The 15,891-nt window shown below is 42.2% G+C and overlaps 2 protein-coding genes across 9 annotated transcripts in view; one reads left to right on the forward strand and one right to left on the reverse strand.

The window, feature by feature from the left end:
- The window catches only part of TMC5 (transmembrane channel like 5), a 34,682-nt gene extending 31,198 nt beyond the window's left edge, over positions 1-3,484 (forward strand). For 5 of the 6 annotated variants that reach the window (XM_058157469.1, XM_058157471.1, XM_058157467.1 and 2 more), the window contains 3 exons: positions 338-442; positions 2,160-2,196; positions 3,231-3,484. In XM_058157469.1, coding sequence (XP_058013452.1) covers positions 338-442; positions 2,160-2,196; positions 3,231-3,346 — 258 coding nt within the window. In that variant the 3' untranslated portion in view covers positions 3,347-3,484. The remainder of the gene's footprint in view (positions 1-337; positions 443-2,159; positions 2,197-3,230) is intronic. The other variant, XM_058157473.1, reaches the window with a different exon arrangement.
- Positions 3,485-3,686: 202 nt separating this feature from the next.
- On the reverse strand, positions 3,687-13,684 carry GDE1 (glycerophosphodiester phosphodiesterase 1). 3 transcript variants are annotated; one of them, XM_058157474.1, is made up of 6 exons: positions 13,335-13,684; positions 9,676-9,851; positions 8,998-9,103; positions 8,189-8,281; positions 6,916-7,127; positions 3,687-6,557 (listed from the first exon to the last, which is right to left on the reverse strand). In XM_058157474.1, exons 1-6 carry the CDS (start codon positions 13,587-13,589, stop codon positions 6,410-6,412), a joined length of 990 nt encoding a protein of 329 aa, XP_058013457.1. In that variant the 5' UTR covers positions 13,590-13,684; the 3' UTR covers positions 3,687-6,409. The 3 variants fall into 3 exon arrangements, with proteins under 3 accessions (XP_058013457.1, XP_058013459.1, XP_058013458.1); XM_058157476.1 differs by having other exon boundaries at positions 9,676-9,847; positions 13,335-13,467; XM_058157475.1 differs by lacking the exon at positions 13,335-13,684 and adding an exon at positions 9,946-12,082.
- Positions 13,685-15,891: the final 2,207 nt, after the last annotated feature.

A 15,891-nucleotide genomic window follows, 5' to 3' on the forward strand; every position in this document is an offset into this window, starting at 1 on the left:
TTTTGAAGACCAGGTTTATCCATTGCATATGCTGGTTGAGGCAAACAAAATACTACTGTTAACGTCAGCATGCTGTTGTTAGACTATCTGGAAACACAGCTTGGAAATGGGACTGCAATTGGTTCTTTCTGATGCCAAGTTTGTCTCTCTGAATCGTTTTGCTAAAATAAGGTCTCAGGCCTGCGAAAGAGAGCTTGTAGCATGCTTTGGGTGACCTTGGCGAAGATTGTATGACCACAATAGATTTCTTATGAGAAATTGAGGGTGGGTATATAATTGGCCACAAGCAACGTTGGTCAAGAGCGGAAAGTAAGCCAAATTTTGATTGATCTTCCAGAGGGACTTTTCTCTGAACCAGCTGCCCATGGAGCAAAACTCTGTTTTGCTGCCCAGCTGCGTGGAGCCCTTTTTATGGACCGAAGATAGAGAGTCTTCTACTGAGGTAATAGCAGGTGCAGTTGAGGGTATGGTGTGAACAAACTTCAGAGCTCTTTCCTTTACATAAAAGCATTCAAATTGCAGTCGCCAACTCTTCCTGTAGATAGATTGGACTTCACCTCCCGTTATACTTCATCAACCTTGGCCATATTGTTTGACACATCCGGGTTACATTACATTTGAGGTTTGGAGAAGATGGAAATGATAATCTGCAGGATACCTCTCTGAAGATGGTTGAACCATAGATGTCCTTAGCAGTGTCTCTCCACCATATGGAAACTTCATTTCTTCCCAACACTGGGCTTTTGATAGTTCTTGGCCCAGCTTTCTTCAGTTTGATACTTTCTAGATGGGTTGGACCACAACGTCCATAATTTTCACCCAATGGCCATGCTACCAACACACCTAAAGAGCAAGACTGAGGAAGGCAGCGGGCCAGAGAAGGAACACAAGGAGAAATGAGGTTTACAGGACAGGGACCTTTGAGGATCTAGAATTCTTCTGCTCTCCTTCCTTTTTCAGGATAGCAAAACCCAGAAAGTTTGGGGGATTTTTTGGGGGGTGAAATTGTGTCTTTATTTATTTATTTTATTATTTATTTATTTGATTTTTATACCGCCCTTCTCCCGAAGGACTCAGGGCGGTGTACAGGCAAAATAAAACAGATAGTACAATATACAATTTAAAATGCAATTAAAAAACTTATTTTAAAATTGGCCTGAAAAGTATACAATGAACTAAAAACCCCATTTAAAATTAGTTAATAAGAATTTAAAATTTAATAAAATTCAATTTAAGCCAACCCCGCGCGAATAAAAAGATATGTCTTCAGTTCGCGACGGAATGTCCGAAGGTCAGGTATTTGGCGTAAACCATGCATTGCCATTTACCCTATGTAAGCGCTTTTAACCTCTGTACCTTCAAATGTACCTTCAACAATTGTGATTATTGCCTTAGTTGCCTGAAGAGCATTATTGTTTTAAGTTGCGAAGTCATGTCTGCCCCATCCTCTGGAATCCATTTAAGCTCATGCCGACTGCTTCAGTGACTCCATCCAGCCACTTTGTTCCCTGCCATCCACGTCTTCTTTTGCCCTCCATCGTTCCCAGCATTAGGATCTTCTCCAGTGAGTCCTTCTTTCTCATTGGGTGGCCAAAGTATTTGAGTTTCCTCTTCAGGATCTGGCCTTCTAAAGAGCAGTCAGGGTTGATCTCCTCTAGGACTGACTGGTTGGATCGCCTTGCAGTCCAAGGGACTCACAGGAGTCTTCTCCAGCATTAGAGTTCAAAGGCCTCAATTCTTTGGCGCTCAGCATTCCTTATGGTTCAACTTTCACAGCCATACATTGCAACTGGGAATACCAGGGAATACTGGGTGACTATGCACACTTTTGTTAGCCTCATTCTTTTAACTGATTAGGAAGTCAACTAATCGAGGTAGAAGGTTGTGGCATGGGAAGTGTTCAGTGTACGTGGAAGTACAATGAAAATAATAAGCCCCATCATGAATTTGATAGTAACGAAAAGCTAACCTAATTTCCACTAGGGCAGAAAACTATGTTATTAACACATTGGGGTTTTACTAGCAGTATTTAAATCAGTAGTATTAATGAGTACCACTGGGATAAACACCAGATGTTTGGTTTGATAAATACAGCTGCTTTTATGTTTAAAACAGTGGTCTGTATTTCTAATCAAAGTTTATGATTGTCTCCTTTTCAGTTTGCTAGACACCCTGCGATGGCCACCTTTAATCCTGGTAAGTACTAAGTGTTAGGTAGAACAGTTATATCAGTGTGCTATACAATGGGTGCTTGGGATCGTTTTCATCAAAAGTTAATTCCAACATGCTAAATCGAAAGCATGCATGATTATGGTGCTTAGTTGGTGCTGCTTATCTAAAAAAGTTAAAAAAGTTACGGTTAGTGCTAGCTGTTATGACCACAGGCTAGGTTAGAAAGTCAAAACACAGTTAGGAGAAAGGAACTTCGTTAAGGTAATTCTGTAGTCAGCGGAAGTCAAGCTTGACACAAGGTTCATCAACTTCATCTTTAGTTTTGTCTGGAAGGGGAAGTGACACAATCAGGTGTGTAGAAAGAGGCTGAAGGGAAGCCCCAAGTCGTCAAAGTTTCTCTTGGTACTTGGTTTGTGGGAAGAAACCTACTTGTGTAGCCTTCTATAAAAGAGTTGAGATAAACCCCCGAGCATTCCAATTTGTGCCATTGAAAATTGGTGGCAAAAATCAAACTTTGGTGATAGATCCTGGCTTCCCCACATCTAGATGTGTAAAAAAAAAAGAAACAACCCTTTAGAAACCAGGGTGATTTCACTGACCATGTGGCCACCTAAGTGCATGGACATCTGGGGCAGGAGAACTGGGTGTCCAATGGGGGTGGCATTTTGGTGTGCTTTGGGAGAAGAAATCCTAAAGGGATTATTAAGAACATGGATACCCTGTCACAAGGTGAGGGGGTCAAGCTACTCTCCAAAGCATCAGAAGAGAAGACAAGAAGCAACGGATGGAAACTAATCAAGGAGAGAAGCAACCTAGAACTAAGGAGAAATTTCCTGACATTGAGAACAATTAACCAGCAGAACAGCTTGCTTCCAGAAGTTGTGGGTGCTCTTATCACTGGAGGTTTTTAAGAAGAGATTGGATAAATTTTGAAAGTCTGAAATGGCTTAGGGTCTCCTGCCTGAGCAAGGGGTTGGACTAGAAGACCTCCAAGGTCCCTTCCAATTCTGTTATTCTGAACCACATTACACCAATTTTCTTCCTTTTGCTTGTAACAGAGGCTGGCGAAATAACACGGAGTGCTGGAGTATCTGACGCCCTGGTTTTGGCTTTGAGAGCCAGACAAGAGGCTGAATGGGAAATGGAAGATGAAGAAAGTTTGAAGTGGAAGTGAAGAATGAAGTAATACACACGTCCCACCAAGCACTTTTTATCTAGAATTTTGCTATTTGCACAAATAAGGTATTTGTAGGAACCGACAGAACTCTTATAAAAATGAGAAATTTTTAATAAAATTACTGGGCACTTTTATATTTGATGAGGTTTTACTTTATTATGACTTCAGAAATGAAGGCACCAAAGTATTCCTTATGACACAAATCTCCAGATGTCACCAAAACCTATAATGTATAGGCTACATTAATTAATTTTATCATGGAAATCTGTTAGGGTAATATAACCACCAGGAATAATTCCTTAAACATCATGATTTTCTCTCCACATTTATTTCTTTGACAGGATTTTTATTTTACAGAAATTATAGAGATTTGTACAGTACAGAGAATAAAGGAATTTTTAAAAAAAAACAAAACCCCATGTATAGCAGCATGGTGAAAAAAAGGCAGAAACAGATTTACAGCTCATTTCAGTTTAAACAGTGGTTATGATGTAGGGGGAGAACTGAATATTGGAATATTATAACCACAATATTTTACCTGGAATAGCAGCTGCACTTTAAATCAATTTTTTTGTTTTGTTTACATTTATATCCCGCCCTTCTCCGAAGACTCAGGGCGGCTTACAGTGTGTAAAGCAATAGTCTCATTCTATTTGTATATTTACAAAGTCAACTTATTGCCCCCCCAACAATCTGGGTCCTCATTTTACCTACCTTATAAAGGATGGAAGGCTGAGTCAACCTCGGGCCTGGTGGGACTAGAACCTGCAGTAATTGCAGGCAGCTGTGTTTTAATAACAGGCTTCTAACAGCCTGAGCTATTACGGCCCGTAATTTATTTATTTATTGATAAATAACCTTTTATTTGAGAACAAAATGAATGGCAGTTGCTAAGTGCTTCATCCAAATTATCCTAGTGGGAGATCGCTTAAGAAATTTTGTAAGAAATATCAAGAATTTTATGCTTGTGCTTGTGCTTTTAAGCTTTGTGCTTGACCGTAAAAATTTAGGGCAGCAGTTTTTGCCCAAGTGCATTTTATTGTCACATTTTCAGATGATTACATAACCTGAATACCTGAGATAATTTATCCCTGGTTTTCCCTTTTTTTCTAGTAGCGGTTTCCATTACAGCAGTTATCCAAAACGTTGTTTTAAAAAACCTTTATTGCTGTAATCTTTTAACACAAGTGATGTTTTACGAGCTGACACTGTCAATCCTGATGGAAACAATCCTTACAAATAATTGTCGTTCTTTCGATTTTGGGCAAATCCCAATTCTGAAAAGACCTGGCTGAAGAAAACCGCAGTCCAGAGAACTGTTTCAAGTTTCTGTGAACAGATGCAATGTAAACATTTCTTTCAAGTTAGAAATGCAAGCTTCAACAAAAGCTGCAATAAATGCACCTCACTTTTATCATCTTAGCCCTGGCAGCTGTGAAAAGCTCCCCCACTCCTAGCTTTCATTAAATGCCCAATCACAAAATATATTGCACATTGCCTTGCCACCTATTGATAAAGAGATTAACTGTGTTATCAAAACTGCCCATTGAATTTATGGGCAGGAGAGAGAAAATACTTGCACACTAGACATAGTTGGAAGTATTCTCCCCGTACTCACTACAGGTAGTCCTTAACTTACGACAGCGGTTGGGGCCAGAATTTCTGTTGCTAAGTGATGCAGCTGTAAGGTGCCACCGCATCGCTTAGCAATGGGAGTCCCTGCACTCCTGATTGCCGTTGTTAACTGAATCCCAGGGTCACTGGGCAAGGCAACTTCCTGTTGGTTCCCCACAACCAAAGTCAGTGGGGAAGCTGGCAGGAAGTTGCAAGGCCCAGATGAATAAATGGCTGCTGCTGGGAAGGAGAAAGAAGGCATGTGGGGGGGGGAGTGTCTTGATGGCGTGAGGAGGGTGCGATGAGGTGCTTGAGAAGCGTGGCATGGGTCAGGAAGGGTAGGTGAGTTGGTGAGGTGAGGATGTGAAGGGGTGCGGATGAGGCATGGTGCCAGTTGGGGAAGGTGAACCAATGGTTGACGCAGCCCAAGGGGGCACGGAGGGCGCATAGGCATGGGAGACTGACCTCAGTAACTTGCAAGCATCTCTGCTGGTTTCCCCACTGGCTTCCTGGGGAAGCTGGCAGAGAAGACTGCAAAGGTAATCATGTGAATCATGCTGCAACTGGTTGTAAGTGCACAGTGGTTGCCAACTGCCCAGATGGCATTTGTGGGACTGTGGGAACGCTTTGATGGCCGGAGCCTTCGAGGTTCGGTTGTAATCACTGTTCAACGCTGCCATAACTTGGAACATTTGCTGAATGAATGGTCATGGAATATAGACGACCTGTGTTCTTTCTTAAATTCCGTCAAATGTTTCAAGTCATGCCAGTGATCTGTGAAGACTAAACAGCAAGAGGTTTTTTTCAGTGCAGCTGGTAGATCTGTTTTGATCAAGTATAAATCAGCCATTACCATATGCCTCGCACCAGGAATGTGCAAAACTCAGATTTAGGAATAGTACATTGAAAAAAAAAATGTTCCATTCTCTCTCCAGACAATACTGACTGGGGTAACTGGCCATTTTTCTGAATGGTGTCCTGGACAAAACAGAGTTGTTTTGGGGCAAGGAGCCCCACCCCCATCCGAACACCTTGAAACCATTTCTGATTTAGAGGATTTACTTCTGGGAAACTGCCCAACCACTGCTGGTGCAGCAGAGGCCAGGGAAGGTCCAGGGGGGAAATGGAGCATTCGTGAGTTTTCCAAAAAGTTCATTTCCCAACCCTCTTAATTCTGCCTACCTTGTAGCATATCGGGGTGGGTTTTTTTTCCTGTTTAAGCTGCACGTATCTATTTGACTAAAAATGCTGAGTCTTTCTTGGAGGAAAAGTGATAGTCGTGAGAAATTTCAATCCCAGCAAAAAAAGGAAGGAGTTTGGTACAACCTGAAATGTAATTGTTTTCCTTCCCCTGAGGGAAGAGATGCAGCCTTCGTGAAATAAAATCATAAAGTCCCACTGAACTCCAGTTTGACTAAGGAAGCCAATTGGCAGTTGAAGATCAAGCTAGTAGTGAGGGTCGCAATCCTCTAGTAAGCTGTCGGTTATATAGGTGGTCTGGAGAACATTTTCGTAATACATTTTTTCGGCAAGTGTGTTGACGGTCCAGGCGACAACATGCACCCCTTTAGAGGACCAACGATTTACATAGTCCCTAAAAGAAAGAAGGCAAAAATAATGAGGGGGACAAGTAGTTGCATTCTGGCTAATTTTAAAAATGTTTCTATAGCCTCTTTACTGCTCTGAAACAGTTCTTTCCTCCGTTAAAAACCTCAAAAGGCAACTATAACCATTTAAATTTGGGATTCATCCAGAAAAAGCTCATTGTAGATCCAATGTTCCTCAGGATTAAAAGCCATTTAAATTTGGGATTCGTCCAGAGAAAGCTCTCTACGGATCCCTTTGTTCCTCATTGTTTTTTAAATGCGACACCAGCTTTACTCCATGCAATCCCCGTCAAAGAAATCTAGCAGCCACAGACTGGTGAAACTCAAGAACGCTGTTCAACTTACTGTGAAACGTAATTTTTCTGCATCAGGAAAACAGAAACGCCACATAAATGCCATAGGAAGTTGTGCATGCTCCAGTCCATGATAACATCGAGGGCCATAGATAAATAGTGTTTCCACAAAACTGTAAAGCGAGGCTTCCCGTCCCCAAAGTGACTGAAGCTCCAGGGTCGGTGGGTCAGAGCTGTTATGACATTTCTGTCAGCTTGTTTCATCTAAAAGACCAAATCACACAAAGCTAAATGCATGCATCCCAATAGGTTAATGAGGTTATAATACAATAGGTTTAACGATGCCTACAATTCTGGCATTTTGGGAGGTCATGAGAATCAAACTGCAAATCATGGGTTGTAGGAAGATTAACCTTGCTTTGCATTACAGTCCAAAACTTTGATATCCCAGTGTTTTTTCCCCGTGAACATCTGCTTCCAAATTGAACAGATCTCGTTCAGAAATGCTTCAGCCTTTGATAGGACATCTGAAGACGAGCAGTTCAGTCAATGCATACACACTTTAAAACACAAATATCCCACCTATTGCATACTGCGGTGGCCTAGAGGTGGAGCTCTTGCCTCACAATCAGGAGGCTGTGAGTTCGATCCTAGGTAGAGGCAGATATTTCTCTCTCTCTCTCGGCACAATGAGAATATATGTCTGCTGAATAAAACTTCATATTGGCGACAGGAAAGGCATCCAGCCAGTAACTACTCAGCTCCATGCAGTTGCCCAGACTCCACCCCGCAAGGGATTACGGGGTCATTAAAAGAGGATGATTGCATACAGTAACTCTATTACTCACTCTTTCCTCAGAGAGATGAAGCAGGGCATTGGTGTTATAAACTGAACACATAAGCATTAAAAAGCACCGAGACAAATACATTTCTCCACCCTTCAGCCAATGCAAAACAACAATCTGATCAACCCTTAAGCTTAAGCCAATGAATTCTTCTTACACTGACTTTCCAATATATGGAAGGCCCACAGTTTATCAAGTATATTAAAATATACTAGACTATGAAGACTCTAAAACAGAGGTCTTCAAACTTGGCAGCTTTAAAAGTTGTGGACTTCAACTCCCAGAATTCCGGGAGTTAAAGTCCACAAGTCTGAAAACTCCCAAGTTTGGGGACCCCTGCTCTAAAAAAATAGGCAGCATACGCTTCCCTGTTCATGAGATAACATTTTGTGCACCTTGTATAACACCAAGCCTACTCAAAAACTTCCTGTCATCGTGTCACCAAATTATGAGATATTAATAATGCTTTGAAATCTTCACCTTATAGACAACATCTGGCATAAACGAGCAAACCACACTGGTGTTGTACAGCCGTGGATATTCTAGGTAGAGTTGTGTCAAGGCTGCAACCGCCTGCCAGTAAAAAGAAAATGGCATGTTAAAAAAAATAGCATTGGACAAAGACAGGATTTTTTTTTTTTTGTACATTTCAGCTATTGGAGGGAATTCTTGTGTAGCAGATGTTACTGATTAAAGTGGCATGCGGAGAGTGCAAAATAATTTGTGTTTTGGAAAAAAGAATACACACCAAGGCAGGTGAATGGAGCCGAATGTAGTAATGTACATGGAAAAGTTACTTTCCAATACAGCAATTTAGTTTAATTGAAAGGACACGGATCCAGGGAAAGACTCAGAATTCAGCCCTAGGGTCAATGAAGAATCTTCCAACCTCACTCGTGTTTGTTTGTTTTTTGTTCAAATAACAGGGCTGACAAAGAGCCTTATCAAAGGCACAGCCTCTATTTACTGGTGCTAGGGGAGAGTAACTCTACATAAAGATTAGTATCTTCATGCAATTTATATTATCAGAATTTTTTTTTTTGCTGTTAATAAATGCCTTTAAAAAAACAAAGTCTACCAGTTCTCTGCCCCTTCCTTAACTATGGATTTTCTCTCTGAATTAGAGAAACAGCATTTCTGAGAAAACCTTTATCTAGTCATTACTTTAGTGCCATGAATAAAAAAATAGTATTAAAAAAATCAGCTTGTCTGTTTCAGCATGTTATCGTCAGAACATTTTGTCAAATGAAAAGCGCTCCACAGGAAAGGAAAAGCAGTTAAAAGGGTACCTTATCTGCATGTCCCTTGACATCAAAGTAGATGATGAGGTCATGATGCAAACTTTCCAAAACAGCTTCTTTTAGGGTTGGTATTTTTTCCCCATGATAATCCCTCCTGGAGGAAAAAAAATAACCATACTTGAAAGGTGTACATTTCAACAGAAACGTATCCAATTAAAAAAAAAAGGAAATATTCCCCCATTCGTACTGTACTATCACTAAAGCTCCCAGGATATATTCCAGTAGAAAAGGAAAACAAACTCTCGAAAGTTGTTTAAAGATCCTTGAACAATTTAGCCATTTAAACACCAGAAGGCATGACTATTGGCAAGTTGCAATCCATAAAAAGTACATGCACAGGTAGCCCTCGACTTACAACCGTTTGTTTAGTGACTGTTTGAAATCATAATGTCAGTGAAAAAAGAGACTTAGAACCAATCCTCACACTTACAACTGTCCTAGCATCCCATGATCACTTGATCAAAATTTGGGTGCCTGCCAATCAGCATGTATTTACGATGGTTGGAGCATTCTGGGATCATGTGATTGCAATTTGTGACCTCCCCAATTCAACAGGGGAAGCTGGGTCTCCTTAAGGACTGTGTGTGACTCGCTTAAGAACCGTGGCAAATAAGGTCATAAAATTGGGCCCGACTCAGGGAGTGAACAACAGGGTTGTTCCCTTACCATAATCTATGTTTAGCAGCTGGATTAAATTGTCGAATATCAGCAAATGTCAATTCACGTAAACTACCAGAGCCATCAGTGGTCCTGTCCACTGTTTCGTCGTGCATCAGGATAGGAACTCCGTCTGCTGTGAATTCAAGGTCCAGTTCCACTCCTGTGGCTCCATTCTCAGCTGCCTTAAGAAACAAAGTCCACATTTTCAGAAGAGAATATGACAAGATGTGCTTTTAATTCAGTGTATTTGGATAACTTTGCCTTGTGACAACTTACGTCCGTGTATCTTAAACTTGCTGGAGTTGAGAAACAAAGACTCAAGCAATGAAGCCTAAGCAAAATGGCTACTGACAAATCCATGTTATTTCAACAGGGACAACTAAAAACAAATGTTCAAGCTAGAGTATTTCATCCTTTGAATATCAAAGTTGCAACCCCAAATTTCAAAGGGAAAGCTCAGTGATGAAAGATAGGCAGATTTTTCCTGGTTTCATCCTTGACATTGCTCGGATGGGTTGGAGGTCTCCTTTGTAGCCGCTTAGAGATTGTCAAAATAGTTGTTTTTCATCTGACAGAACATTGGTGACCAGGGGCTGCCACAGCATGGGTTACTCTAAAATAGCACTGACTGGAACAGCCATGTTTTGCAAGCACAAGGAAAGAATGGGACACCTTATACGTATCAGGCAATTAAGTGATACAATAAACAATGCAAAAGAAGGCAGAGTTCGCATTCAGAAATCAGCAAAGGCTACTCAAAAAGTCTTAGAATCTGGTTTCTACCAGCCATTAGGAAAAGAAACAATATAAACAGCTTCTGTCATAAATTCCCTTCTGATAAGTCTCCTGTACATTATCTTGGGAAACAGACAGTTCATATAATTATCTTAATGATTCACCAATATTTGCAGGTGATCTCCCATTCTAATTTGCTGCTTCTGTTTAGGACAGTGGTTCTCAGCCTTTATAGTGCTGCGACCCCTTTAATACAATTCCCCACGATGTGGCGACCCCAACCATAAAATTATTTTCGTTTTGAATTTATCGCGCCTGAAGCTGTATTGGCTAGCGATCTGAACTGCTTGCGATTGCCTTGAGGACGGAGGCATTAAAGCAGAGACTCCTCCCCTATTAAGTTTATGGCGCCTGAAGCCAGATTAGGCTAGCGATTGGGAGTGATTGCAGCTGGCTTGAGAGGGAGACATCAGAGCAAAGATTTCTCTCTTTTTTAATTCATCGCGCCTGAAGCCGAATTCGGCTAGCGATTTGAAGAGCCTGCAGCTGGCTTGCAACTCGCAAGTATACTTCCCATATTTCCGATGGTCTTAGGCGACCCCTGGCAAATTGTCATTTGACCCCCAACGGGGTCCCGACCCACAGGTTGAGAACCGCTGGTTTAGGAGGTTCTTTGAGGTTTTAATACCTCCTGTTTGCAAACCAAACAAAACTAGCTTTTTCTTTGTTTACCACACACTTAATTGCAATCAGGTGCGTCTAATGGTTTTCAATTCATCAAGGCCTCTTCATCCCTAAGATTCATCTTATTCAATAAATGTAACAGTGGGAGGACCATCTCATCTTTCTGACCACTAGCCCCTCAAATCCTTCAGGAATGAGAAGCAAATATTGTAAATTAAATAACTTTCTAAACTCCATGCTGTTGCACTACTTGAATCCCTCTAAAGTTAAATCAGAAGTGTGATTTATACATAACAAAATCAGTAGGATTTCTGTAGTTGAGTATCTACAATAAGTGTGAAATTATATATATATACTGTATATACATACACACACACACAAACACATGCAATAAATATAAAATATAGACACAGTACTAATACTAAACTGTATGTGTGTGTAGTTGTACACTGTATATATACATTGTACTGTAAGACAGGTAGTCCTTGACTTATAACAGTTTGTTTAGTGACTGAAGTTACAACGGCACTGAAAAAAGTAATTTATGACCATTTTTCACACTTGCAACCATTGCAGCATGCCCATGGTTACGTGATTTAGATTTGGATGCTTGGCAACTGATTCATATTTATAACGGTTGCAGCATCTCAGGGTCATTTGGTCCCCTTTAACCCTCTTCAGATAAGCAAAGACAGTAGGGAAGGTAGAGTCACTTAACAACCATGTTACTAATTTAACAACTGCAGTGATTCACTTAACAAATGGAGCAAAAGTCACATAACAGATTTCTCACTTAGCAACATAAATTTTGGGCTCAATTGTCGTAAGTCAAGGACTATCTGTATATATAATATAGTACTGTGCTCTGGAGAAGCACTTGCTGTCAAGAAGGTATATCTACTGGCTAACATCCAGATGTTTTACATTCGACGTATGTCTAACACACAAATACTGCAATACAGATTAAATATACAACCACATGTAAATATATAACACACCCACACATATCGTTGACAGGCTGGCCCGCCCGCCCGCCCGCTTGCTGACTTATGATTGTAACTTTGTTGCTGGTATCCTTATGATTTATATTGACTATTTCCTAATATGATTTGATTGCTTATTTGTAGCCTATGAGTATCATTGTACCTTATGATTCTTGACCAACGTATCTTTTCTTTTTATGTACATTGAGAGCATATGCACCAAAGATAAATTCCTTGTGTGTCCAATCATACTTGGCCAATAAAATTCTATTCCATTCCAATTCCCATTCCAGTCCTATGAATGACCAGTGTTTTTTTATTTGGCATGCATTCTCTCTCTCTCTCTCTCTCTCTCTGTGTATCTATTCATTGATTAGGTAGTAGGTAGGTAGGTAGATGATGGACAGATAATTGATGGGTGATAGATGATATATAGATGACAGATGGAGAGAGACAGACTGTTGATAGCTAGACAGACAGATAATTGATGGGTGATAGATGATATATAGATGACAGAGAGAGAGACTGATGATAGCTAGACAGACAGATAATTGATGGGTGATAGATGATATATAGATGAAGTTGGAGAGAGAGACTGATGATAGCTAGACAGACAGATAATTGATGGGTGATAGATGATATATAGATGACAGTTGGAGAGAGACTGATGATAGCTAGACAGACAGATAATTGATGGGTGATAGATGATATATAGATGACAGTTGGAGAGAGAGAGACTGATGATAGCTAGACAGACAGATAATTGATGGGTGATAGATGATATATAGATGACAGTTGGAGAGAGAGAGACTGATGATAGCTAGACAGACAGATAATTGATGGGTGATAGATGATATATAGATGACAGTTGGAGAGAGAGAGACCGATGATAGCTAGACAGACAGATAATTGATGGGTGATAGATGATATATAGATAGATGACAGATGGAGAGCGAGCGAGAGCGACTGATGATAGATAGATAGAGATCTATTAATTTTCATCCTGACAAGAACCAGTTGTCAACAAGGCATATCTGTTTGCTGCCATCCAGATGTTGGCAGCCCCCATATATACTATGCCTATTGTGCACACAAACACCCACCCAGTGCTTCGCCCGCCCAACCAATACTACACTACACTACTCACTCGACTGTGTATCAGACACACAAAACGTAACACCCCTCATCGTCCCCCTCAACCGTGCTCTTTACACGCAACCAACGCTACATCCACACACAAGAGGACACACAACCGGCGCCGACCTGCCGGATGGCGGCCAGCGTGTTCTCGGGCGCGTCGTGGCCGCCGCCACGGTGGGCGATGCGGGCGGGGTTCCCGCGGGGCTGCACCACCAGCTGGGCGCGCTGCGCGGCGACGGGCTCCAGGCTGAAGAGCCGCAGCGCCAGGTAGAAGCCGCCCGACAGAGCGCAAGCCAGCGCGGCGCTCCGGCTCAGCACCAGCGTCGCCAGCACCACCGTCGAGAAGGCCACCAGCAGCCCCTCAGAGTAGCAAAACATGGCGGCGGCCGCCGCGCCTCAGGAGGAGCCAAAGCTGAGGGGCGGCGAGCGCCGCCGAGGCCGCCTCAGCAGCGCCACCAGCGGCGGCGGCTCCCCGTTCTCCCTTTCGCCGTGACAACACAATCCGTCCCACCGGCCAATCGCGGCCCGCGCGCGCCGCCCGCCTCAGCCAATCGCGTGAGAAGGCGGCGGCGGAGGGCGGGGAAAGAGGCGGATTTCCGATCCCGGGACGTGCGTGGGATTGGGTCGCCGGCCTTGCGTCCGCTCGACCAATCGGGAGGCGGACCTGTGTTTTGATTCCTGGAGTGGCTTTTTGACAGCTTAGGCAACCGGCAAAAGGCGATTTGCGCAACAATGAAATCCCGTCGTGGATTAATAATAGGCGTGGACGGGAAGGGGTTGGGAAAACCACAAGAAATGCGATATCTGTCTATGGAGATTCTCAGTCATCTTAGGTCACGGTTGTTCCAAAAGTGCTTCCCCTCCCCCACCTCCCGAGGCAACTGTGGTTTTCTTTTGTTGGAAGAAATATCCATCTGGGTTCAGTTCCAAGTGGGGACAAAGACACTGGAAACATGGAGACTGCTTGGAAAGATGGTTTAATGGTGGTCAGGATCACATGGCTTGAGATCCTGAACAGAAAAGGGGCTGAGATCCTGTGTGCTCCCTGGCTTTATGCTTTTTCTGAGCTTTGACCTTTCTGGGGCACAGGAAGAGTATCCTGATTGGTTGTCAGACTCCCAGGGGGTGGGAGTCTTAGCTAGCCTTGCTGGCTGTCTCTCAAGCTTGCTTGAGCCATGCCATGTGGTGAGTTTCAGTTGTATTGTGTTGCAAATCATGGGGGGATTGAGTGAGCTTGGTTGAAGCCTTTTAATGGCCCATTGACAAAGGTGGGGGGGGAGTCAGGAAGTTGCAGGGAGCTCCTTTGTCTTTAAAATATGTTTCTCCATTTCTCATCCAGGAAGGTATAATATTCTGCTTTTTAAAATATTTCCTAGAATATTTCATTCTTCTAGGAGGGGGGTGGGTGCTAAATTCCTACAATCCCTACTTTTTTTTTTTTTTCAAAACGTGAGTTTTGAAACATGCTCTTGGCAAAAATTAAAATTGATCAAATCAGTGGGTGCTTTTAATTTTCCTGATGCAAAGGAAGCCATTGATAGAGACAACAGAAAAAAAGATTCCTTCAGTGGCTCCCAAAAGCTTTCAACCATGAAGGTCTAGCAGCCAGGGGAAAAGTTCTGGTAAGAATTTTACAGTATCCAATTTTCTATGCCAATTAATTTCAGCTGTTAGATATCACTTTCTGAGAGCTTCCAGTCAGGTCAAGCAAGCACACATCCCAAAATTTTCACAGCCATGGTTTTCCTTTAAATTACAGGCTGTCCATTTCCAAGGGTTGGTTACTGAACCTGCCCTAGCTCTTACTTTAGTCTATCCAAGATTTTTTCAGTCCAAATTGAGGTTAATCAGTGTGCAATCCAGGCTTTTTCCTTTCTTAACAAAATAAATTACACAATGAGCCCTGGGACTTCTACTCATGAGACCACCAGTGCAACATATCTTGCTTTACTGGGCAACTGGGCAGCATCATTTGTGAGTCATAGTCAGGGCTTGGGTTTTGGATATCACTTTTTCTGCTATCTCTTCAAGAGAGGAATTGACTGAGGGGAATGCCCCTCCACTATGGAATTAGCAGGGAGATCTGACTCCTTGGGCTTTTAGTGCCACAGAGCAAAAATCAACCTAAAAGTATTGTGTGGAGGTAAGTGAAGGGAATAGACTAATTCTGAATGGTGTGTCTCTCTGTGTGTGCCTGTGTATGCAGCTACTTTTACAATACAGGCAATACAAACATTTTGGACATATTTCCCTCCCACCAGACAAAAATCTAACGTGTTCAGAACTTGCTGTGGTAGCCACTCAAATACAATCCTTACATGAGTACTTTAGACTGATTACAATGTAAATGAGACAAGACAGAAAACCTTACAATGAATTTCCACCCACCCCATAGTCTTTCCAGTTGTCTTCTGGGAATTGAAAAGAGTCTTTTAGTCTTTACTTATACATCTCAGGGTCCTTTCTTTCATATCTTTTGGGTGGCATGCTTGTTGGTCAGTCAGGTTTGGAAAGGTCTGCTCCAATCTGGTTGCTGTGATGACTTTCAGTGGGGGCTGGATTCAAACTCAATTCCTGGCTCCAACAAATGGAAGGTCTCCTCTGGGGGCAGCATCTGGAACCATGTGCTCTGCTTCCACAGTTGCAGAGTCATCTTTTCAGGGCTGAAAGACATTAGAAC

Source organism: Ahaetulla prasina, chromosome 14 (assembly GCF_028640845.1).
Source record: "Ahaetulla prasina isolate Xishuangbanna chromosome 14, ASM2864084v1, whole genome shotgun sequence".
Taxonomy (NCBI): Eukaryota; Metazoa; Chordata; class Lepidosauria; order Squamata; family Colubridae; genus Ahaetulla; species Ahaetulla prasina.

Bases quoted from the DNA above. Each gene is read 5' to 3' on its own strand.
- GDE1 (XM_058157474.1), bottom strand. From the start codon at position 13,589: ATGTTTTGCTACTCTGAGGGGCTGCTGGTGGCCTTCTCGACGGTGGTG. The intron at 9,104-9,675 runs GTAAGGGAACAA...TTTTTCCTCCAG, and splicing joins GCTGCTAAACATAGATTATG to GAGGGATTATCATGGGGAAA. The intron at 8,282-8,997 runs GTACCCTTTTAA...TTTTACTGGCAG, and splicing joins TCAAGGGACATGCAGATAAG to GCGGTTGCAGCCTTGACACA.